At 32.5% G+C, this 25,468-nt stretch overlaps 3 protein-coding genes and 2 long non-coding RNA genes across 7 annotated transcripts in view; 3 read left to right on the top strand and 2 right to left on the bottom strand.

The window, feature by feature from the left end:
* Positions 1–3,053: 3,053 nt before the first annotated feature.
* LOC145936112 (uncharacterized) lies at positions 3,054–4,085 on the bottom strand. Its single transcript, XM_083038007.1, has 4 exons — positions 4,074–4,085; positions 3,776–3,985; positions 3,413–3,661; positions 3,054–3,089 (listed from the first exon to the last, which is right to left on the bottom strand). The coding sequence occupies exons 1-4, from the start codon at positions 4,077–4,079 to the stop codon at positions 3,054–3,056; spliced, it is 501 nt and encodes a 166-aa protein (XP_082894133.1). The 5' UTR covers positions 4,080–4,085.
* A 101-nt stretch (positions 4,086–4,186) lies between these two features.
* LOC145936151 (uncharacterized) lies at positions 4,187–25,262 on the bottom strand. Its single transcript, XR_014425332.1, has 3 exons — positions 24,854–25,262; positions 22,779–22,893; positions 4,187–4,234 (listed from the first exon to the last, which is right to left on the bottom strand). It is a non-coding gene; the product is annotated as an uncharacterized LOC145936151 (long non-coding RNA).
* LOC145936337 (luciferin 4-monooxygenase-like) lies at positions 8,272–15,796 on the top strand. Of its 2 annotated transcripts, none has more exons than XM_083038438.1 (8): positions 8,272–8,424; positions 8,925–9,082; positions 9,212–9,419; positions 9,802–10,289; positions 10,993–11,094; positions 11,366–11,637; positions 14,369–15,515; positions 15,767–15,796. In XM_083038438.1, exons 3-4 carry the CDS (start codon positions 9,251–9,253, stop codon positions 10,176–10,178), a joined length of 546 nt encoding a protein of 181 aa, XP_082894564.1. In that variant the 5' UTR covers positions 8,272–8,424; positions 8,925–9,082; positions 9,212–9,250; the 3' UTR covers positions 10,179–10,289; positions 10,993–11,094; positions 11,366–11,637; positions 14,369–15,515; positions 15,767–15,796. The 2 variants fall into 2 exon arrangements, with proteins under 2 accessions (XP_082894564.1, XP_082894563.1); XM_083038437.1 differs by having other exon boundaries at positions 8,273–8,424; positions 8,925–9,075.
* LOC145936338 (uncharacterized) lies at positions 16,208–17,055 on the top strand. 2 transcript variants are annotated; one of them, XM_083038439.1, is made up of 4 exons: positions 16,208–16,345; positions 16,439–16,606; positions 16,683–16,879; positions 16,976–17,055. In XM_083038439.1, the coding sequence occupies exons 1-4, from the start codon at positions 16,293–16,295 to the stop codon at positions 16,987–16,989; spliced, it is 432 nt and encodes a 143-aa protein (XP_082894565.1). In that variant the 5' UTR covers positions 16,208–16,292; the 3' UTR covers positions 16,990–17,055. The 2 variants fall into 2 exon arrangements, with proteins under 2 accessions (XP_082894565.1, XP_082894566.1); XM_083038440.1 differs by lacking the exon at positions 16,976–17,055 and having other exon boundaries at positions 16,736–16,841.
* The window catches only part of LOC145936152 (uncharacterized), a 29,843-nt gene continuing 24,528 nt past the window's right edge, over positions 20,154–25,468 (top strand). Inside the window, exon 1 of the long non-coding RNA XR_014425333.1 lies at positions 20,154–20,382. This is a non-coding gene — a long non-coding RNA (uncharacterized LOC145936152). The remainder of the gene's footprint in view (positions 20,383–25,468) is intronic.

Genomic DNA, 25,468 nt, shown 5'->3' with positions numbered 1-25,468 from the left:
TAATTTTTCATATGATTCTACATGGGTTTGCAATGAGTAATTTTTCATACGATTCTACACATGGGTTTACAATGGGTAATTTTTCACTACTGGCGTGCCCATACTAGGCGCCTTTTTTTACCTTTTTTTTAAAGGTAAGTTTTTATAGGGATATCATTCATTTTTGTATATGATTTATATTTACTAGGGTTGCTCAAATAATGCCATTTTTTTCAGAAACTATTTATTAAACAGGTTTGAAATGTTTTTAAACCTTACACATTACATGGATATTTCTTCTTTTTAAATATATATTATTTTTTAATATAATCTCAATCAACTTCTATAACCTTATACCAGCACGATACAAGTATATGTATGCCTTTACTGTATCAACTCTTGTTTTTTCTACATAACCATGTCATCACAGCTTCAATCATCCCCTCATCATCTTCCCAATCTTGTTTCGCAGAGATCTTTAAATTATATGTTTAGCACAGTTTAGCGATAGCTTCCAATATTTAACTTTTTGAACCACTTAATTAAATGCACTTCGCGAAATACGGTTTGGAAGATGAAGAGGGCGTGATTCAAATGTGAAAACATGGTTACGTGGAAAGCACAAAAGTTGGTACAGTAAAGGCAAGTAAATACATATAATGTATCGTACTGGCATAAAGCAATAGAAGTTGATTGAGATTACCATGTATATTGTGTATAAATTGTTGAATAAATATTCTGAAAAAATAATGTAGGGCATTACTTTTTGAGCAACTCTAGTACTATTCCAAAAGATTACAATGTCCTCATTCTGTATCTGTAATGTAAAACATATTTAAATCATTAGAATATGGACATATATGCAAAATATACTGTTTCTTTATTTTATATTAACAATTATATACTTATGAAAGAAATAGTAGCATAGGATGGCAGCGTAACAAGAAAGTAATTATTATTGTGAAAGAAATATAGAACATCACATATAAGTAATATTGCATATCACATGTATGTAGTATACATTGCAAAATGTAGATCCTTCTATTTCTTTCTTGAATACATATTTATATAATGATATTTGCAACTACTTTCTTGTTACGTTATCTGTTGCGGGAGCGTGTCGTGAGGTGCGCGAGGAGCGACACACACAGAGTTCCCGGGGCGCCAAGCAAGTAACGTGCTAACATATATGAGTCTTATTATTCTCATAAGCGATCCCAATACATTATCATTTTACTATTTCTTTCATAATAATAACTACTTTCATGCTACGCTACCATCCTACTATTTCTTTCATAAGTATATAATTATTGATATAAAATAAGGGAGCGAATAATAAAAGCTAATAATAATAAATAACGTAAAGATGTATTTTTGATAACTCATAGCACTCATAATAGTGCTATGAATGCATGCGCAATAAAAAATGTATATAAATTCTTTATAAATATTATTTATTCACTTTCTTATTTTATATTAACAATTATAAATAACAAGATACATTTTGCAATATTATACTACATGTATGTGATATACTAAATTTTTTTCATAATAATATAACTATTTTTTTGTTACGCAACCATCCTATTATTTTTTCATAAGAATATAATTGTTAATATAAAATAAAGAAGTGAATAATTTGGAAATAAGAAGCTGCAAAATAGAATTTTAACAGAGGCACGTTCTGTAAATAAAATACAATCAGCAACACTCTCTATGGAATAATACAATATATAATGTGTCAAAACTTTAAATTTACAAAAGATTGCAAAGAGAGAAATAAAATGTTTGGAACACAATGCTTATTATATTTTGGTAATCACAAAACTGTTAAAGACTTAAAATTGATTCTTTTTACAAGTAATATTAGTTATTATTATTTGTATATGACAAATTAGCAATATTATAATACTACTATGTGATTCATCAATAATTTTCCTATTTATTATATTTATAAGAATGATAAGGGTAATAGAATTATCTTTATCTATTATACTATATCTGATATAAATAAAATATTTCTTTTTAAAACTTTGTAACTTTTTCTTTTGTGTAGAATAAAAAATACTTTTGATCCTCGATAAAAATTACTTCATACCTCTATATTTTATTTCTATGTATATATTTCTATGTATATATTAGATACATAAAATAGAAAGAGAAGTAAAAAAAATATCTTATAGATATTAAAAATTTAAATATATAACTCTAATCAACACATACCTCCAATATCATATATATCATCATTGTCTGATTCATCATCCAATACATTATAGGTTGAAGCATTTGCTTGTAATACGTTTGAGATATCAATTTTAAATTTGTCAGAAGTATTGAAACTTATTTCATTCGTATTATCAGATGCTTCTGAAATAAATTGTTCAAATGTATTTTGCTTACAATTAGTTGTATCATGCATGCTAAATTATAAAATTTCATTAATTTATTTTATAAAGTATTGTATGTTTAATTAAATTAATATTAAATAACCACAAACATACTTTAGTTCTATATTGAGCCAGTCTAAAGAGAGCCATACTCTTAAATCACATGGCAAGCTTTGATTTTTTGAAATCCAAGGTAGACCAACGTGCTCAAAGTTCTTGAAACAATTATATAGGTTATTGTTTATTTACGCCGGCCGAAAAGGCGTTATTTAAAGTATTTACTTAAAAGCAGAGAAAAATATAGAATCGAAAGGATCTAAATAGCTCAGTTGGAAGAGCAGTCGCCCGGCAAGCGAAAGGTCTCGGGTTCGATTCCCGATTCAGCGACTTTCGGATCTATATTTTTCTCTCGCATCTAATTCTTTAGGGGGGTTAGAGGGGATGTATGGAATAAAAATCTCAAGTATGAGATTATTCCATACAAGACTTGGCAGTATACCAAGTAGTAAAATTCGTGCCCTGTGCACAATTAATTTAATTCCAGCGAAAAATTAAATTTCGTTGGAATACGCCAACATCCGCGTTCGGCTCTTAAGGCCGCTTAAAATCACTTATATTTGTATTTAATACGGAAGAGCCTTAATAGTAATTCTTATTGTTTATTAATTATATAGGTTGTTGTACCAGTTACAAGATTTCCTGAGTATTATTCTTGAGCAAAACCTACAAAGAAATGAATATTATTACCATAATATATATAAATATTGGAGTAGTGGAAATGATCGACCAAAACTAGCAAATAATAAATTTATTTAAATTTCACGACGTTTCGACCATATGATTGTGGTCCTTTTCAAGTGAAACACTGAAACAAAATTTTTTACATATCGTCGGTGACACAAAACACTTTTAGTATAACCAAGTCCAATTTACAAGAGATACCCATACTTACAGATAAAATTAGTTAATATTAATTAAGATTTATATATAAATATTATTACCACAAATAAAGAAAACAATGAGTTTACAATTTATAAAAATCGTACCAAATCCTGCTCACAGTTGCATAAGCGACTATATAAAGCAATACTCCACACATGACCTAAATTTATTCGTGCTTTTAAGAAGTGCGCAGAATATCTTGCTATATTTTCTACTTTAGTCATAAGTTTCGCAAAGCCTTGTGTCCTCACGAGTACATATTCCAGCATTTGTTTACTAGGTAATATATGAGTTCCAGAACTGGCAGACACGCAGCAGTGGTGGCTGCGATGGCTGTACAGCAGCAGTGATGGCTGCAAAAAATAAAAATAATAAAAATTATTAATTAAAATTGTAAATAAAAGCGTATTAAAATTGTAAGTTGATTATTTTAATATTTATATTTATAAAATATTTGCTTGACTTACTATAATGCGATGACTGTGAAGCAGACAGTGGTGGCTGCGATGGCTGTACAGCAGGCAGTGGTGGACTGCGATGACTTTGTAGCAGGTAGTGGTGGCTGCGATGGCTGTGCAACAGGCAGTGGTGGCTGTGCTGACTGCTGAATTCTTGCATTGGCAGCAAGGGCAGCTGCCAATTGGCGCTACATGTCTGCCAGTTCTGTCAGTTTTAACCTAAAAAAACAATATATTTATTTATTTATTTTATATTAATAATCCCAGCAAACACAGATATATAATTGTTGTACTACACGTAACTAACCTGCATGTTATATGTAACATACATGTTAAGCCTAGTCTACAATGGCAGTAAGCAGTATAGAGTAAGCAGTAAGCAGTAAACAGTATGAAATGGAAATTGCCCATTTCGTTACTCCCGGTCTTTACATCCACTAAAAACAGTATACTCTCTATTCCTACAGCCTTGTTATTGCCATTGTATACTGTTTTTAGTGGATGTAAAGACCGGGAGTAACGAAATGGGCAATTCCCATTTCATACTGCTTACTGCTTACTGCCATTGTAGACTAGGCTTTAGTTGCAATTATTGATGATATGAAATAAGAAAGCGAATAAAAGCTAATAATGTAAATAATAAATATTACATACGCACTACTGATTTAAAACCATATGTACTAATTAAATCATTAATGCGTACAAAAAATTAATTACCTGATTTAGAAGTACTAATGTCTTCTTCTTCCTCGCTATTCCTCGCTATGGTTGGTTAAGCTTCCGAAGAATACACCATTAATTTATTAATAATCTTCCCGGAACATTTAACCTATAGGCACACATCTGTCTGTGGTAAATATTACGAAGCACTAGCGCCCTTGTACCAAAAGCTGGAACTGTACAAGAATCGCGCATGCGCATTGGGGACTTGCGTGAACGATGATGATAATGAAATGATGACGACGTGGACGTTTCTTACACCAAAAATTTCATATTGAGACTTTGCATCATAATATTTCCGTTTACAAAGCACATAGAGCAAAAATAAAGACACTTTCCTTATATAATTCGACCTCAATCTATCGATTAAGACTAGTAAAAACTCGATCGCTTTAGCTGTTATTGAGCATCCGAAATCTATGATTATCTCAACTGTCCGATTCGCGTAAAGATACACGGTGCCTCGCTTCTAAGGGGTCGACTTCGCCCAAACTAGGCGCGAGACACTACCGTGTCTCTTGATAAGGAAAGTGTCTTTATTTTTGCTCTATGTGCTTTGTAAACGGAAATATTATGATCGTACTACAAAAGTAATAATATAAAAAAAAATTGCGCGCCAAGTGAAAGTAGAAACTTTTGTACCAGTGGAAAATTTAAGTTGCAAACCTATAGAATCGTATAATAAAACAGTGAAAAATTTAAGTTGCAAACCCATGTAGAATAGTATAAAAATTAAAAAATTATTAAAATTAATACAAATAAAAAAAATAAAAAAATTTTAATTTAAAAAACTAGGCACTGCTAAATTAAACAATATGCTAAAGTTAATTTTGAAATTTAGCAGTGCCTAGTTTTTTTAATTAAAATTTTTTAATTTTTTTTATTTGTATTAATTTTAATTTTTTAATTTTTAATGTTTGTATTAATTTTTAATTCTGTATTTTATGTTATTATTTTTTTGTTATGATTCTACATGGGTTTGCAACTTTCAGCGTGAAGAGAGGTCTATAATTATACGATTCTACATGGGTTTGCAATTTCCAGCGTGAGAGGTCTCTATAATTATACTATTCTACATGGGTTTGCAACTTAAATTTTTCACTGGTTTATTATACGACTCTATAGGTTTGCAACTTAAATTTTCCACTGGTACAAAAGTTTCTACTTTCACTTGGCGCGCAATTTTTTTTTATATTATTACTTTTGTAGTACGATTCTACATGGGTTTGCAATGGATAATTTTTCATATGATTCTACATGGGTTTGCAATAGGTAATTTTTATACTACATTTCTACATGGGTTTGCAATGAGTAATTTTTCATACGATTCTACACATGGGTTTGCAATGGGTAATTTTTCACTACTGGCGTGCCCATACTAGGCGCCTTTTTTTACCTTTTATGAATATACACTGCATTCGCAATGATTTTGTGCTTTATATCATAATATAAACATATATGTTTCATAATAGCGAAATGTTTGATAATAACAAAATAGCGAAAAATGAATATTTTCTCTCATTTTATTTTTTAATATTTAAGCAATTATTTTTTTGCTCTCTCTTTCTCTCTCCCTCCTCCCTTTCTCTCTTTCTTACACGCTCATATATACAGATAAAATTAATTGAGTTAATTAATGTAATATTCTTTCTTTTAAAGCTTCTCTTTGAGATGTTTAAGAGTTTAAAGATGTAAAATGGTGGCCGTGCATAACTTAGGAATACGCAGTTTATACTTGTAAATGCCTAAAACACGTGAATAGTTTATCTGCGGAACCATTTCCCGATGTGTAAATGAAACAGCACAGAGAGTGGATCTGAATAATTAAATATGGACATACCGATTCCTCGTGAGATCGCATTGCAATATTCACCTTCATTAGAATAACTACTCATCATGAGCAACGAAAATCATAATATTACGTGATTGCAATCGCTAGTTAAATCTTAAAAATATTCAAAATATTACAATCCACTATAATACAGTCATTATTTTGTGTGTATGAATAGATTAGATAATATATTACGTAAAATTTAAATCTTTGTAAAGAAATTGTTTGTATAAAATATTGTTATCTGCAATAGTAATATAATAACGTTATATGATATAAACTCAAGTTCTTGTTACTCAAGTACACGAAACTTCCTGCGACATACAACGAGAGGAAGATAAAGATCAAGTCAAGTAGAATCTCAGATTGTTTGGCCGAACATGAGCCATGATGAAAGCGTTGTATCGTTGTGAGCATATAATTTCTCGAAGCTTGTTAAATTTTTTCTACGTTGCTTGAACGTTGATGCAAAATTTCAATTCTCCTTATTCGTGAATGAAATAATTCATCATCAATCGAAAATCAACTTCTCAGTAAAACAAAAATACTCGATATAAAAATCGGGAGACTTGAAACGATGTGTTCATTCTGTTTATTTTTATTTAATAGAATAGCCTTCATGATAAAAATTGATATCAATTAATAAGAATTATATTCTGATAAGAAAATCTTTTATTCAATAAATGGATACTTATATGAAACAATTAAATTTCTGCCTTATTCATGTTATTTTCATTTTATTGATGCTTTCATAATTTTACTACATTCTGAACGTACATATAATATCCTGAAATATATAAAAAAAAATTCTTGGTGATAGTTTTGAGATTACCATCAAAGTGCGAATAGAGAGTTTAAAAATTAACAGTAATGCCGCGAATGTGTAGATAGAGAACTGCAGAAAGGACAGAGGCTGGATAAGGTGAGAACATTGAGATTGTCGATACCAAAGGAAAGTTCGAGAAACAGGAACATTGCTGTCACCTTGAGTCGGCGGCGGCATAGTGCACTCTCGTGTCACGTTGCCGCATTCATAAATTGGTTAGAACTTAGGACCGACAACCAACGCTATCCAATTAACTCTTTAACGTTGTTTAATGCAATGATAAACTATGCCAAAATAAAGAGTGAAACGAAAGTATGATATACCATATTTACAAAAATATGTATGTAAAAATATAATATTTATATTCACTATATACACATAATCATGATTTTTGTCAAAATTTTGATTAAATAAATGTGAATTTTAAAACTCTTGTGAGTTTTTTTTTCGATCCAAATTATAAAATGCAAAGAAAAATCGATTCAATAAGAGATAATATTTTTTTAAATATTTATAATTGATATCTTGCAATTAAATTTATAACTTTTGGAGTTACTACTATTGCTATGAACAAATTCAGTTATTCAGACGTATGGTATATAGATATACCCACGTTTAATAGAGAATTTTTTCAAACAATTGTTTATTGCGTGCGCTCCTCTTTTTTATCGATAGTTCAATATTTCTTCGATATAAAAGTGTTTTCTTTTGCGACATTTTGTTAGAATAAAATCGGATCGTTGCATTAAATTAGTGGTTTGTTCAGAGAGAGACTCGGAATTACTAAACAGAATGAGAGTAACGTTCGCAAATGAGACTTGCGCATTCGTGCTTGCATACAAATATTTGTCTTTCCTCGGTGCATCACGACAGCATTGTTTCGCAACGCGCTTGCAAATCGTGGATTTTTTTCCTAATGGATCTCTCCGCTATGATAATTCCCATCGTAAAAACAAATTTCCGAGGAAATATTGATGTATTCACTATTCGCCACGAGACTACTTTCCTTTCATTCGTGTTAAAGTTGTGCAGTTTAATATGTTGTCGCATTTTATAATTGTTTAATGTTATCGCATTTTATAATTGTATAAGTGAATGTTATCATATCAGTAGTCGATAAATACATGAACGATAATAAAAGCCGTGCGCTCAATGCTGTGCGTTTAATCATTTACAAAAGCTTTACACGACTCGTTTTCAGAATATATAAATAGTGTCAAAAGAGAGAGTGTGTATTTTTATACAATGATGAACTTAAAGGATCAAGATATCATCGAAGTGGTATAGATACAATAAAAATTATTAAAAGTCTAGTTAGCGCAATTTGTGTTTTTAAGTTTTTAAGATTTTTCTTTATTTGAGACTTAGAAGGTTTCGTAACTACGTTTCTCTTTCTCTCTCGATCATAATAATTAATTTCTGCATTTAAATACTATAGAAAAATGAATTAAGAGCCTGCTACACTAAAAAAAATTGTTAATTTGACTAAACCGTTCAACTAAATAGTATTTTATTAACTGAACATATAAAAATATTTAAATTAAATATAACATATTAAATCTAACAAAATGTGTATTTGATTTAAATATTAATATATGTTCAATTAACAAAATAGTAATTTAGTTGAACGGTTTAGTCAAGTTAAGAAATTTTTTTTTCAGTGTACATGGCACATGTACATGTACTTTAATGCTGCAATGCGCAATTTGTCATCTCCGGTATTTAACTTTTTTAATTTTATTATCGTCAATTAATTATACTTGTGTCATACAAATTTTCAGGATAATCTAATATTTAGAATAGAGGATACTATATTTAGAATAGAGGATCAACATATTGATCGGCAAAGAAGTATCGATTCGCGATGAATGCATAAATGTCGGAGCGTTGGTGTTGGAAAAGCTGCGGAGCAAAGCGGAATTCATCGCGCAAGTAATTAGTAAAGTCTACTTCTATGGAGAAGGTGTCGATAGAGACACGCCATTGAATCGACTTTAACGTAAATTCCGCTAACGTAGTCGCCTCTTAACCCCCGCTCGTTCGATCCGTAATGCGTATATGTGTGTAGGTGGAGGCGGTTACCGACACAAAGACCACTTTCGCGGAAATGACGGAGAAAAGCGTGAAATGCGCGCTGTGGTTGAGAGAGCAGGCTGTTCAACCGGGCGACATAATCGGCATTTGCACTCACGATCACTTGCAATCATACGTACCGCTGCTAGCGGCATTCTACGTCGGCGCCATTAGCAGCCCGTGGGACGACGAGCTCTCTCCAAGTACGTTACTACTTTTCTCCCGCTTTTCTAGCTTGTTCTCGGTTCTTTTTTCGCGCCGAGCATTAAATCACCAACCGCCGAACGAGATCCGATTTTCCGCACGTACAACGTGGCGATGCCGTTGTTGCAAAGCATTTCATTTCAGTCTTTTCCTCTTTTGATTTTCTACTTTTCTTTCTTTTTTTTTTAATCAGTCGGCGTGACTCAACGCGAAAAAGCATTCAAATTACTCGCATAGTTTCGTTTTTATCTTTGTCACAAATCCGCAACGAGCATGGTAGATAATGCGTACAAATATTATAACAAAAGTAATGCTAACGTCGCGTCGAGACTTTTTCAAATGTGCGGAACAAATTTATATAGAAATTTTTTAATTTTTCAGCGACCGCGCGTTTTTTTCTCTCGCTAACGAGACCGAAAATAGTGTTTGCGAATGTTGATTCGATCGAATGTTTGGCACGGATCATCGAGGAGGATCATCTGGACATTAAACTAGTGGTATTCGGCGAGCTAGCGGGATTCGAAGACGTACCTCTAACACGCATTTTAAGTTCCCAAGATATGGCAAAGATCGACGAATTCGAGTGCTCGAAGCTGACTAGTCCGAATCAAATCGCGACGATCGTTTGTTCATCTGGCACCAGTGGTTTTCCGAAAGGCACTGAGATCAGCCACGCCTCGATGATCAATTACATGACTCACGTGAAAATTCATGATCTCAGAGAGCACGTATCTTTGTGGACGCCTTCCATGCGTTAGTATTGCGGTCTGTTCATCGTCATCAAAGCTATTCTAGATTATTCCAAGAGGATCATAGTCCCGGATTACGATAATGAAGACAAGCTGTGCCACTTCATCGAGAAATATGAGGCAAGTGATGGAAGATTAATATACAGTCGTGTAATTGCATATTAACGGCGAATCAGAATCTCCTCAACATATATATATATATATATTTTTTTTTTGATAACAATAAAAAATTAATAAATAATCGTAAGATGACTTGATAAATAATGTATTATTCTAGCGAACAATTTTAGTAACAACAATTATTTAAAAGGCTTTATAAAATATTTTTTTAGCGACAAACACAGGCTTGTCTATATAATATATATAACATTTTATAAATTAATTGTAAATTTATGCAAATTTACGAGATCAAATTTGGCGATATCACGTGATTTATTATGCACTTCTTGCACACGACCTCTGTTAGCGTTATTATTTCCATTTGGGGATATCCTTGCGTATAGAGGGTATTATTTCACGCGATATTACGCTCGCGCGTTCGCGTTAATTTGTGTTAATTTATGTCGCGTGGCGAATTTGCTAAAGGATAACATGAAGCTCGAATTGAGGCGCATCTACAACTGAGTGTGATAGTTGTGCCGAATGATTTATTGCTTCGTGCAGGTAATATCGCGCGGGAACGTTCGAATTTAACGGCGTCGTTTTGCATTCAGGTATCCATTTTTTTTCTTTATTTTTTTTATATACAAAAAATTATCGTACCTAAATATGCATGTTTTGTATGCATGATAAATGTCTGTGCATGCTTTTCATTTTGTTTCAGATGCTCATTTAGTGTTCACACGCAGTATACTGAAAAAAAATGTGCAAAGAAAATCAACAAATACGTCATTAAATTTGTCACTCTTTCCTGCTAACATTCCATGTAAATTTTCTTTATTTTTCAATTTTTATTCATATTATAAAAAAGATATAAAAATTGTATTTTTGAACTCAAAAAAGAAGCTTAAAGCTCTCTTGTTATACAATTTTCTTTCAAGTTGATGCAATCTTGTAATGCTTATAACTATTTCGTTTTACAACTGCATGATTATTGTAAGACGAAATATTTAAAATATTGGTATTACAAAATTGATGCATCCCCTTAATAAGAACAAAATACAAGCATCTATGATAACTTATCTATTTTATTAAAGGTAATCACGATAAAACAGATGAAATTTCAAATTGCGATAATAGTGCAGAGAATGTTGATGTTGTTAGTACGAGCGAAGAATGCCTTGATGTTGTTAGTACGAGTGACAAGAATATTTCAAATACAACGTCAGATCACAAGGATTGCAATGAACAAATCGAAAAATTGAAAACAATGCTAAAAAGAAGCAATAGAATAATAAAAGCATTGAAAACACAGCATAAAAAATCGAACGCTCAATTAAAAAAACAATTATGTGAGTTACAGCGACAGGTACGTTTTGATAATTTCCAATGTGCACGTATTTCATATTTTCTTAATGAAGATCAAGTTAAAATTGTTAATGCACAGTATAAGAAAATTCCGAAATGGTTGAACAGTACTATAACAAAAGCTTTGAAACTTAAGTTCGCTTGCGGATCTTCTGGTTATAAAGAGTTGTTAAAGCAAGGTCACCCTTTACCCTCATTGCGTACATTAAATAGAAAAATTGAAGATTTAAAATTCGATTCTGGTATATGTGAAGAAAGTTTGAATTTTTACGCATTAAAGTTGAGATTTTCAAAAATGAGTCAGATAAGGATTGCTTACTTGTCTTAGATGAAATAAGTATAACGCCGACTGATAATGTGTACGATCCTTCTACAAATAAATTGTTAGGTGAAGTAACTCTTCCGGAACATGAGGGTCAAGCTGACCAAGCTCTAGTTATTATGTTAGCTGGCTTAAGAAGTCGCTGGAAGCAAATAGTTGGTTATTTTTTTACAAATAAAAAGACAAACGGAACAGTATATAAACCGATAATTGAACAGATAATTTTTAAAAGCGAAAATATAGGGCTACGCGTCCACTGCGTGACTTCTGATATGGGTGCAAGTAATCAAAGCATGTGGAGATCATTCGGAATTGTAGCAGGTAGACATTCAAAAGTTTCAAATTATTATAAACATCCCTGCGGTGAGAAACGAAAACTATGGTTTTTCGGCGACGTCCCGCATGCATTTAAAAATATTAAAGCTGGTTTGTTAAATAATGATTACTTTACAATTCCAGAAAAATTTGTTATTCAATATAATTTGCCAACAAATACTGTAACAATCAAGCAATTTAAAGAATTACTTTATTTTCAAAAAGATTCTCAGCTTTTACTAACACCGAAACTCCGCGAAGATTTCTTAGATAAAAGTAAGCACTTTTTAAAAATGCGAGTGAGCAGTACTACTAATGTTCTCAGTTACGACGTAAGCTCTGCTTTTAAGGCTCCTGGCTCCTTTCTGACCATGTCGAAATCGTGACGTCAGAGGCGAGAAAACACACGCTAAAATTTCTTAGATACCATTTCGAAATAAAAAAATATTTCGATGAAACAGCACTTCAGATGGCTTTAGCACACTCTTAAAAAACCCCGAAAACTATCCTTTCCCCTTTATAATTAATCAACAGCTGTAAAATGTAATATTATGAAGCCCAGTCCGTCTGGTTTTTGCACATGCGCAGTCATTCCGCATGTCAAAGTCTGATATCTCGATCATTTTACAGATGTTGATTGATTATAAAGGGAAAATGATAGTTTTCGGGGGTTTTTAAGAGTGTGCTAAAGTCATCTGAAGTGCTGTTTAATCGAAATATCTTTTCATTAAAAAATGGCATCTAAGAATTTTCAGCGTGTGCTTTCTCGCCTCTGACGTCACAATCCAATATGGCCGCGATGAGCACCCAGGAGCCTTAATTTTCTAGCAGATGAGTATTCTATTCCACAATACAAAACAGTAGCATGGTTTACAAATTTCATGTCTCGTTGGTTTACAATAATGACTTCACGTCATCCGTTATTTGCACTGAGTAAAAAAAATATTGAAAAATATAATGAAACTATATCTTTACTTCAGCAAAGTATTGCATTTTTTTCCTTATTAACAATCGGAAGTGATAAACGTTGGAAACCTTTTCAAACTTCTGCAATAATATCAACGACTTCATTTTTACAAATATCTACATATTTACTCAATGAAAGAGATTTTATATTTGTTTTAGGATCTAGATTCACACAAGATTGTATAGAAAATACATTCAGTATATTAAGAACGAAAAGTCAAATTCCAAATCTTTTACAGTTCAAAAATAGTTTGAAACTTATAAGTATTGCACAATTTACACGAGACATTAGTTCCGGAAACTATGAAGAAGATGATAGACAATTTTTAGCAGGCTTCTTAGATATTTTAGAAGAAAAGAAAATTCAGAAGCATAAGGATGCTAAAGAATCAATTTCAGTACAGACATTACCGATTTCGCCACATGCCTTGAATGCTTGCATTACTTCTACAACGATTGAGCTCAATTGTCTATATTTTATAGCTGGTTATATTATTAGTAATATTAAGAAAAATCAAAAAGCTTGTTCGAAATGCATTGATTGCACAGGCTCAAAAAAGCCGAACATATATTACTATGCTAAATTTACTCGTTTGAAACGTATAAGCGATAAAGAAACCTTATTTTTTGTAAATGTATCCACGTTTACTTTTTTTTTATCGATGAAGCGAATTTTTCGAATGTATTACAAACAACTTTGTGTTAATCCGAATTTGAATCTTCATAAATATCTCGTAGCAGAATTCGAAAAAATTCCTTATAACATTCTTGATTGTCACAGCCTTAAAAAAAATTATTACCAGATTTTGTACATTCAAACTAAGAACTGCTTCACGAAGATTACAAAAAGCGAATTCTAGAGCAAGTAAAACCATGGCTATGCATGCTGTTATAAAATAATGTCTATAAAACTATTGTTATACTCTTCCTACTGTCTAATTCTTCCTAACACTTGTATCAATTATTTTTACATTAAATGTAATTATTTTTTTCAAAACCACTTTATCATTATTTATTTATCATTATATATTAAAATATTTCAATAACTTTTATGTATACTATTTACTATACATTATGACGTGAGTATTCATTTCAGAAGAAATATTTACCACTTATATTGTGCTTTCAGGAAAGTTTATCACGAGTTCGACTTGCACAACATGTACAAAAGTTTTTGGATATAAAGTGAATGCTGAAATAATCATGAATGACAACACATATTTTTTTATTTGTTTTAGAATTAGTTTTTTTTTCATTTTCTTTGCATTATTGACATCTCTACGGACGACATTAATTTAAATATAATCGTACGTGTCCATGTTGACAAATTTGACATATGTCAAATATTTCACGGTTAAGGTGCTTTTAAATTATGTCTATGAACATTTGTGTAAGTTACATATCTTTCTTATGCTTATGCTATGTTATGTCTATGTTCTGTGCATTTTGTGTGCGATAGCCTTTATAGCGCGCGTCAAACGCGTGCGTTATAATAACGTGCCGAATTCAACTGAAATTAGCCGAATTCAACAAAACACAACATAACGCGCGTCTAACGCATGGAAACTAGGGGTTAATTATTAGCGTGTCATTTCTTCATATCGCAGTTGCCACACATATCGCGTCCATAGTGTACAAGGATTTATTGTTAGTTTAGTAGCACATACAATGTAAGCAATAAAATGTAAAGCAGTAAGGCAGTAACGTAAGTAAGAACCAAAGTATAATTTTTAATTTGCTTATTACTTATCAAGAGACACGGTAATGTCTCGCGCCTAGTTTGGGCGAAGCCGACCCCTTAGAACCGAGGCACTGTGTATCTTTACGCGAATCGGACAGTTGAGATAATCATATAGATTTCGGATGCTCAATAACGGCTGAAGCGATCGAGTTTTTACTAGTCTTAATCGATAGATTGAGGTCGAATTATATAAGGAAAGTATCTTTATTTTTGCTCTATGTGCTTTGTAAACGGAAATATTATGATGCAAAGTCTCAATATGAAATTTTTGGTGTAAGAAACGTCCACGTCGTCATCATTTCATTATCATCATCGTTCACGCAAGTCCCCAATGCGCATGCGCGATTCTTGTACAGTTCCAGCTTTTGGTACAAGGGCGCTAGTGCTTCGTAATGTTTACTACAAACAGATGTGTGCTTATAGGTTAAATGTTCCGGGAAGATTATTAATAAATTAATGGTGTATTCTTCGGAAGCTTAACCAACCATAGCGAGGAATAGCGAGGAAGAAGAAGACATTAGTACTTCTAAATCAGGTAATTAATTTTTTGTACGCACTAATGATTTAATTAGTACATATGGTTTTAAATCAGTATTGCGTATGTAATATTTATTATTTACATTATTAGCTTTTATTCGCTTTCTTATTTCATATCATCAATAATTGCAACTAACATGTATGTTACATATAACATGCAGGTTAGTTACGTGTAGTACAACAATTATATATCTGTGTTTGCTGGGATTATTAATATAAAATAAATAATTAAATATATTGTTTTTTTAGGTTAAAACTGACAGAACTGGCAGACATGTAGCGCCAATTGACAGCTGCCCTTGCTGCCAATGCAAGAATTCAGCTGTCAGCACAGCCACCACTGCCTGTTGCACAGCCATCGCAGCCACCACTGCCTGCTACGAAGTCATCGCAGTCCACCACTGCCTGCTGTACAGCCATCGCAGCCACCACTGTCTGCTTCACAGTCATCGCATTATAATAAGTCAAGAAAATATTTTATAAATATAAATATTAAAATAATCAACTTACAATTTTAATACGCTTTTATTTACAATTTTAATTAATAATACTTTATTATTTTTATTTTACAGATTGCAGCCATCACTGCTGCTGTACAGCCATCGCAGCCACCACTGCTGCGTATCTGCCAGTTCTGGAACTCATATATTACCTAGTAAACAAATGCTGGAATATGTACTCGTGAGGACACAAGGCTTTGCGAAACTTATGACTAAAGTAGAAAATATAGCAAGATATTCTGCGCACTTCTTAAAAGCACGAATAAATTTAGGTCATGCGTGGAGTATTGCTTTATATAGTCGCTTATGCAACTGTGAGCAGGATTTGGTACGATTTTTATAAATTGTAAACTCATTGTTTTCTTTATTTGTGGTAATAATATTTATATATAGTATGGTAATAATATTAATTTCTTTGTAGGTTTTGCTCAAGAGTAATACTCAGGAAATCTTGTAACTGGTACAACAACCTATATAATTGTTTCAGGAACTTTGAGCACGTTGGTCTATCTTGGATTCCAAAAAATCAAAGCTTGCCATGTGATTTAAGAGTATGGCTCTCTTTAGACTGGCTCAATATAGAACTAAAGTATGTTTGTGTTTATTTAATATTAATTTAATTAAACATACAATACTTTATAAAATAAATAAATTTTATAATTTAGCATGCATGATACAACTAATTGTAAGCAAAATACGTTTGAAGAATTCATTTCAGAAGCATCTGATAATATGAATGAAATAAGTTTCAATACTTCTGACAAATTTAAAATTGATATCTCAAACGTATTACAAGCAAATGCTTCAACCTATAATGTATTGGATAATGAATCAGACAATGATGATATATATGATATTGGAGGTATGTGTTGATTAGAGTTATATATTTAAATTTTTAATATCTATAAGATATTTTTTTTACTTCTCTTTCTATTTTATGTATCTAATATATACATAGAAATATATACATAGAAATATATACATAGAAATGTATACATAGAAGTAAAATATAGAGGTATGAAGTAATTTTTATCGAGGATCAAAAGTATTTTTTATTCTACACAAAAGAAAAAGTTACAAAGTTTTAAAAAGAAATATTTTATTTATATCAGATAAAATATAATAGATAAAGATAATTCTATTACCCTTATCATTCTTATAAATATAATAAATAGGAAAATTATTGATGAATCACATAGTAGTATTATAATATTGCTAATTTGTCATATACAAATAATAATAACTAATATTACTTGTAAAAAGAATCAATTTTAAGTCTTTAGCAGTTTTGTGATTACCAAAATATAATAAGCATTGTGTTCCAAACATTTTATTTCTCTCTTTGCAATCTTTTGTCAATTTAAAGTTTTGACACATTATATATTGTAATTAATAACTCCTTTTCTCTCGACCAAACTGGCAAATGTATTTATTAATTAATTACTATCACAACGTTTCGACCATTATTTTTTGGTCCTTATCAAGTGATCTGTACAAATATAAAGAATATTACACAGCTATTTATAATATATGGCTAATTGCGATTTCGATAAGACACAATTATAATTAAAGTTACAGGAGAAACTCCTTATGTCAAATTGATATGCGTCAGGCTCATTGGAACAGTATAACGTGACTAAACTATCTTTATTATTTTGTCATATAAATTGTTCAAATTTTCAGTGTCCTTCTGAGAATTTATTGTGTTATTGTTTTTCTTTATGTAGAACATCTCAGCGATTTCTCTTTTCTTAACGTGTTTTTCTTTATGTAAGATATTTGGATGTGCCCAATCAAAATCATGATTGAATTCAATTTTGTGTTTACTGATAACCGATAGATTACTAATATGCATTTTTATGTTTCTGAAATGTTCTTTAACACGGGTGCATAAATGTCTTTTTGTTTGTCCAATGTATGATGCATTGCAATTTTTACAATTCAATTTATACACTACTTCCGTTGAATTTTCAATCGGTAACCTGTCTTTGCCATTTTTAATTAACTTATTAAGTTTATTTGGTATATGATGTACAATATTAAATCCGACTGTTTTGAAAATCTTATCTATGTTATTTAAACTTTCTACATATGGTAAAGTAATAAGATTAGATGTTTCATTTTCCTCTTGGTTGTTATTACTTGAACGAAATTTTAAGATATTTAATCTTTTGTTTATATATCGGTCAATTATATGTTTTGGAAAGCTGTTGTTTGTTAAAATTTGTTTAATTATATTTATATTATTAAAATGGAATTTTTTGTCTGCTAATAAAATTGCATGATCTACTAGATTAAAAATAGTATTAATTTTATATTTGAAAGGATGGTTGGAGTAAAAGTTAATGTATCTATTCGAACATGTCGGTTTCCTATACCAATTGGTTGTTAATTTCCCTTTAAATCTAATGATCATTGTGTTGAGGAAACTTATGCAACCTTTTGATTCTACCTCATGAGTAAACTTCAACCGAACATGATAATTATTAAAAACATTTAAGATTTCGTGGATGTTCATTTTTGGTACGATCGTGAATATGTCATCCACATATCTATAGTAAGTTTGAATGTCGAAGCTCAAATTTGTCAAGCACTGCGTTTCAAGGTCGTCCATCACTAAGTCTGCTAAGATCGGAGAGAGAGGAGAACCCATTGGATTACCGAAAATCTGTTCATAGAAATTTCCGTTAAATGCGAAACTAGTAGAGTCTAAGATAAATTCAACGGCGTACAAGAATTGAGAGAGGCTAAAATCCGTGTTCGGAGAAATTTTATTCCATCGTTTTTCAATGGCATTTAAAGCTAATTCCTTAGGAATGTTAGTGTAAAGAGATGTGGCATCAAGTGAAACCAAAATTTCATCATCATTGATGACTTTATCTTTGATGTTCGAAACAAACGTCCAACCATCCTTTATATGCGATTTAGCTTTTAAATTAGAGTTTTGTAAAATATTGTGTATATACTTTGCCACATTGTAAACAGGACTACCAATAGATGAAATTATGATGCGTAACGGAAACCCTTCCTTATGGACTTTCGGTAGACCATAGCATCGTGGTAAATTGCCATTAGTTGTATTTAAATGTTTGTAAGTGCGATCGTCAATTAACCCGTTTTCACGCCACGATTTAATAAGAGAATTCATTTTGTTGGTAAGTTGTTTAACCGGATTTTTGTTTAATTTTCTATAAGTAGAGCTGTCTAATAACAAAACTTCCATTTTTTCTGTTCCTTTTTTGCATATATGTCCATTGTTTCGAACATCAAAGATAGTCATCAATGATGATGAAATTTTGGTTTCACTTGATGCCACATCTCTTTACACTAACATTCCTAAGGAATTAGCTTTAAATGCCATTGAAAAAGGCTTAATCGATAGATTGAGTTCGATTTATATAATGAAAGTGTCTTTATGTTTGCTCTACATGCTTTGTAAGCGGAAATATCATAATGCAAAGTCTAAATATGAAATATTTCTTTTAAGAAACGTCCACGTCGTCATTATCATCATCGTTCACGCATAGTAGTATCTATCGTGCTACACGTTGTGACGTGGTCGTCACGACGCGCGTCCGCCCCAGCCTAATCGCGGGGCAAAAAGCCAAGCGGTCACGCCAATCGCGAGAGAGCGAGAGAGAGAGAGCGAAACCGAAAATCCCAGAGAGACTGAGCAACACCGTGTCAATTGTTACTAATTCGCGTGTATTTTACTTTATTTTTGGGAGCCTGACCGAGAGAGAATATTGTCGCTGGAGAAAGAGAGAGAGAGGTGTTGTCGTCGCAGGAAAGAGACAGCCGCGGTTGGAGAGATTAGCGAGATAAACATACCGCCGAGAACCGTAAGAACTGCCCTTCCTAACAACAAAGAAGGAAGCAAATACAGAGCGTCACGTAGGAATTCGGCCTTGACAATCTACTGACAGGAGATCCAGTGAGGCGCCCGACAACAGGCGCCGGAAGGGCCCAGACCGGGAAGATAACTTTCCTCCCGCGGGTCACCGCTCCGTCGGATACTGGACACAAGGCCACCGCGGGGAGGCCCGCGGCGCGAGGTCGCGAGGGCCTCGAAACCCTACGCAAATACCGCGCGAATAAATATATTTTGTCACCCTCACGAGGGGTGCTGAGAACCCCCGTACGGCCTTGCTAATCTCGCGCGACGACGGTAGACGGCACGGCGCCGTAATTGGTTATCGCGTACGCACCCCGCGTGCGCAGCATTGATCCAGCTGTCGATTTTCGGGCCGATAGATCCGGCAGATTGGTGCGACCGCTCAACTTAGCGAGACGTGTGACGACCTGAGCTCGATTCTGGCGATAAAGACGAGCTCAAGAGGGACCAAGTCGAAGGGAGAAGTACCGGTGAGGCTACCCTTTCGTAAGCGTATCAACTAATTATCACGTCTGTCACGGTGTTAATCCGAGTCTCGTCCGTTCTGACGCGATTGTCTTATTTAGTGAAGTTTTGTCGCGGGGGCTCTGCCTTATTCGGGAAACTATTTGGTGTAAGAGCGATCGACGTCAAGCGGCGAGTACTTTCGCACCTTCGGGCAAGTGAATAAAATTAACGCGAAATCTTCGTCTCTCTGGGATTCGATCACATATGTCGCGTCTCATATTACCCGGTTGTCGCGTCTTTCTCTAATATTACTTCTGTTAGTGCGTATGTTTGTCGGGTCTCGTTGTTGTATGCGTTATCCGGCTGTGTCCGGACGTCACCTTGTGTTAATCTCATCACGGAGGAATTCGACATAAAGAGAGTGATAACGCAGTTCGCGACCACCGGCGAGCGCGTTAGAGAGAGATTACGAGCGAGAGAGCGAGCGCAGTCGAGCGCGCGAGTGAGAGAGAACGCGCGCGAGTGAGAGAGATTACAAGCGAGAGAGCGAGCGTAGTCGAGCGCGCGAGTGAGAGAGAACGCGCGCGAGTGAGAGAGATTACGAGCGAGAGAGCGAGCGTAGTCGAGCGCGTGAGTGAGAGAGACAGAGCGCGGAAAAAGATTCCGGCGCCCTCGATTCACCGGTGAATTTCGCCCGTCGGATCGCGAAAAATAGATTAATCCAGATATGGTATCACTCTCCAGTCTCGTCGCCGATATGAACTTCCGATTGTTCGCGATCTAAGTCAGTTCGATAATGTCTATTTGTATGGTCGCGGTTATTCTTTCGTATTTGTCTATGCTATCGATGCGCGTATCTCGGACTTAAGCTTGTCGCGGATATAACTCTGTGTTCAATCGTCGAAATATTTTCTTTTGTATAGAATTTTGGATTTACTGTGTCTTGTATATTATCTTCCGTCTTTATAGTCATTTCTTTATTACTTTCCTAGTTTTCCATTATACTTCATTATTAATATCGGTTCCAGTTATAATTTGTTATCTTCAACTTTTATTTATTATCTTTTGTTATAAAATTTATTCTCTGATTATCATCCGCTATTATATTTTTCTTTTATATTTATTTCTATTACATTGGTTTATAATAAACGTCATTATTTTGCTTTGCTTAACTAAATCGCGTACTGCTTTTCTTTAGTACGGTCAACTTAAATGTCTGTGTCGTCATTTCTGTGTTCCTCACATCGCGAAAAGAGTGTAATTTCCTTCCGTTAGAGCAATTTCGGCAACCACACCCTGCCCCTCTGCCGTTAGGCGAGCTAGTTAGCCCGTAGCGGGATTCCCGGCCAAAACTTTGCGTTGGGTTCGCGATTTGTGGTTTGATGCGTGAAAGACCGTGTCTGGCGCCCAAAACTAGTCTCTCGCGAATATCACGGCTGGCGTTCTGCTGCGGCACGCGCGGGACGTCCCCGAGCTTAGTTCCGCCGCGTGAAACATTAAAACCCCTGTGTTTTGACGACGGCCAAGCTCCGTTCTTCCGGCCTTTAATCGAGTCGGGAGAAAAAGACGTCGCAACGTATATATTAATCACACGTATACAACACATGCATACACGTATATCACACGTAAACACATATGCAATAGATGCATGTAGTGGTAATCTTGTAGTTCTCACGTTTCACAACAGACGGCGTTAGTGGCGCTCTGCGATATTAGCAGCGTGCGGGGTTATGTATAATAAACTCCGCGATATTAGCAGCGTGCGAGGTTATGTACACATCGATACGTGTCTTTTGATAAATATATGGGTTAAGTGTGCGATTAGCTCGCTTTTATTTATAATCAGGTAATTATTTCATCATGTCATGTATTTTATAACAATTATTAGATTTTATTATTTATTCACTTCTTTATTTTATATTAACAATTATATTCTTATGAAAAAATAATAGGATGGTTGCGTAACAAAAAAATAGTTATATTATTATGAAAAAAATTTAGTATATCACATACATGTAGTATAATATTGCAAAATGTATCTTGTTATTTATAATTGTTAATATAAAATAAAAAAGTGAATAAATAATATTTATAAAGAATTTATATACATTTTTTATTGCGCATGCATTCATAGCACTATTATGAGTGCTATGAGCTATCAAAAATACATCTTTACGTTATTTATTAATATTAGCTTTTATTATTCGCTTCCTTATTTTATATCAATAATTATATACTTATGAAAGAAATAGTAGGATGGTAGCGTAGCATGAAAGTAGTTATTATTATGAAAGAAATAGTAAAATGGTAACATAACAAGAAAGTAGTTGTAAATATAATTATATAAATATGTATTCAAGAAAGAAATAGAAGGATCTACATTTTGCAATGTATACTACATACATGTGATATGCAATACCACTGACGAGGTACTATTAAAGACCGACAGCCCTGGGTAAATTTTCGTGTCTACCAAGTGGGCTCGGTGGGCCCGGAGGTAATTGGAGGATGATGACATTACCGACCGGTTTGATCTGTACAGAGGATAACAAATAAGAACAGTTTACCCAGTTTACCCTTACCAAATCATATTATACATATTTCATATATACATATATATATATATATATAATATTATACACATTATTTTTGAAATGACATATAGGAAATGTAACAAATTTAACAGCTAAATTTCTCTCTCTCTCTTTCTCTTTTTCTTCTTTTCTTCTTTCATATCTTGTAAACAAGCATTGAAATCTCTCTCGAGGTTTAATATTTCTTATTTTACTTTTCTGGCTTGTTTTATATATGTGACAAATGGCTTTTGTTTGTACTAAATTTTTTATATTTTTTATTTTATATTTTTGAATGTAATTTTATTAGATTAATAAGATTTTTGCGATTAAAATGACCAATTATAACATAAATTGGATAATTTTTCACTGAACAAGTAATTCAAATTACATATTTAATTAAAAATTATCCGATTTATGTCGTGTTTGGTGTCATTTTAATCGCTAAAATTTCATTAATCCATTAAAATTATTTTTAAACCGATAAAATGCAAATTAAAAGTTTTAGTTTTTATTTAAAAGATATTTACATTCGTGAATTTATTGTAGATAAGGAAAAGTTCTCGATGTCGTCGAAGGCAGAGCGAGAACGAATAAAGAGCGAGCGAGATGACGTATCATCAAAGAGTTCCGAAGTCTCTCTCGCGAGGCTCCCTTTATCTATAGTCTTTTATATCATATGACATGTGTTACATATTTAATTAAAAATTATCCGAGAAATTATCCTATAGAAAATAAAATTTGTATAATTCGCAATTTATCGGTTTGAAAATAATTTTAATGGATTATTGAGATTTTTGCGATTAAAATGACACCAAACACGACATAAATCGGTTCATTTTTAATTAGATATGTAATTAAAATTTTAATCGCTTATCTAATTAAAAATGAACCGATTTATGTCGTGTTTGGTGTCATTTTAATCGCAAAAATCTCAATAATCCATTAAAATTATTTTCAAACCGATAAATTGCGAATTATACAAATTTTATTTTCTCTAGTAACATGTCATATGATATGAAAGATTATAGATAAAGGGAGCCTCGCGAGAGAGACTTCGGAACTCTTTGATGATACGTCATTTCGCTCGCTCTTTATTCGTTCTCGCTCTGCCTTCGACGACATCGAGAACCTTTCCTTATCTACAATAAATTCACGAATGTAAATATCTTTTAAAAACTAAAACTTTTAATTTGCATTTTATCGGTTTAAAAATAATTTTAATAGATTAATGAAATTTTAGCGATTAAAATGACACCAAATACGACATAAATCGGATAATTTTTAATTAAATATGTAATTTGAATTACTTGTTCAGTGAAAAATTATCCAATTTATGTTATAATTGATGTCATTTTAATCGCAAAAATCTTATTAATCTAATAAAATTACATTCAAAAATATCAAATAGAAAATATAAAAAATGTATTACAAACAAAAGCCATTTGTCACATAAATAAAACAAACCAGAAAAGTAAAATAAGTAATATTAAACCTCGGGAGAGATTTCAATGCTTGTTTACGAGATATGAAAGAAGAAAAGAAGAAAAAGAGAAAGAGAGAGAGAGAAATTTGGCTTTTAAATTTGTTACATTTCCTATATGTCATTTCCATAATAATGTGTATAATAATATATATATAATATCTGAAATGACGTGGAAAATGTGTGTATATATATTATAAATTTAAGAGCTAAATTTTTCTTTTTAAAAAATACTGTGAATAAATGTTTTTATTATTTAAAAAGAAACATCGTCATTTCGAAATATATGTATACATGTACGATATATTTAAATAATTATATTACATATATAAATATTTCGTATATACTCGTATATACATATATATACTCTAAAATAATTTTTTTTTAAATTGCATTTCTCGTGTTACTATACACATGTATTATTTTATTATCTCTTACAATTAGATTTAGTTACTATTTCTCACTTCGGCCGCAATATTACTGAGAGGGCGCTAGTACACAGCGCTCTTTTTCCAGTCACACTAACTCCCGTAAGACCATCGGTCTTTAATAGTACCTCGTCAGTGGCAATACTATAATACTTATATGTGATGTTCTATATTTCTTTCACAATAATAACTACTTTTTTGTTACGCTGCCATCCTATGCTACTATTTCTTTCATAAGTATATAATTGTTAATATAAAATAAAGAAACAGCATATATGTCCGTATTCTAATGATTTAATTATGTTTTACATTACGGATACAGAATGAGGACATTGTAATCTTTTGAAATAGTACTAGAGTTGCTCAAAAAGTAATGCCCTACATTATTTTTTCAGAATATTTATTCAACAATTTATACACAATATACATACATGGTAATCTCAATCAACTTCTATTGCTTTATGCCAGTACGATACATTATATGTATTTACTTGCCTTTACTGTACCAACCCAAGGAACACACTGAAGTCAAAAAAAAGTCAAAATGACTTAATTTTGATTTGAAATAGTCACGCATTTTTCGTGTGACGAAAATTTGATTTATGACATGTGCTGCTCAATGACG

This window comes from Prenolepis imparis, unplaced genomic scaffold (assembly GCF_030444845.1).
Source record: "Prenolepis imparis isolate NDT839.2.m4 unplaced genomic scaffold, iyPreImpa1.0 SCAF_5, whole genome shotgun sequence".
Taxonomy (NCBI): domain Eukaryota; kingdom Metazoa; phylum Arthropoda; class Insecta; order Hymenoptera; family Formicidae; genus Prenolepis; species Prenolepis imparis.
This window is presented reverse-complemented; position numbering and strand designations above follow the sequence as displayed.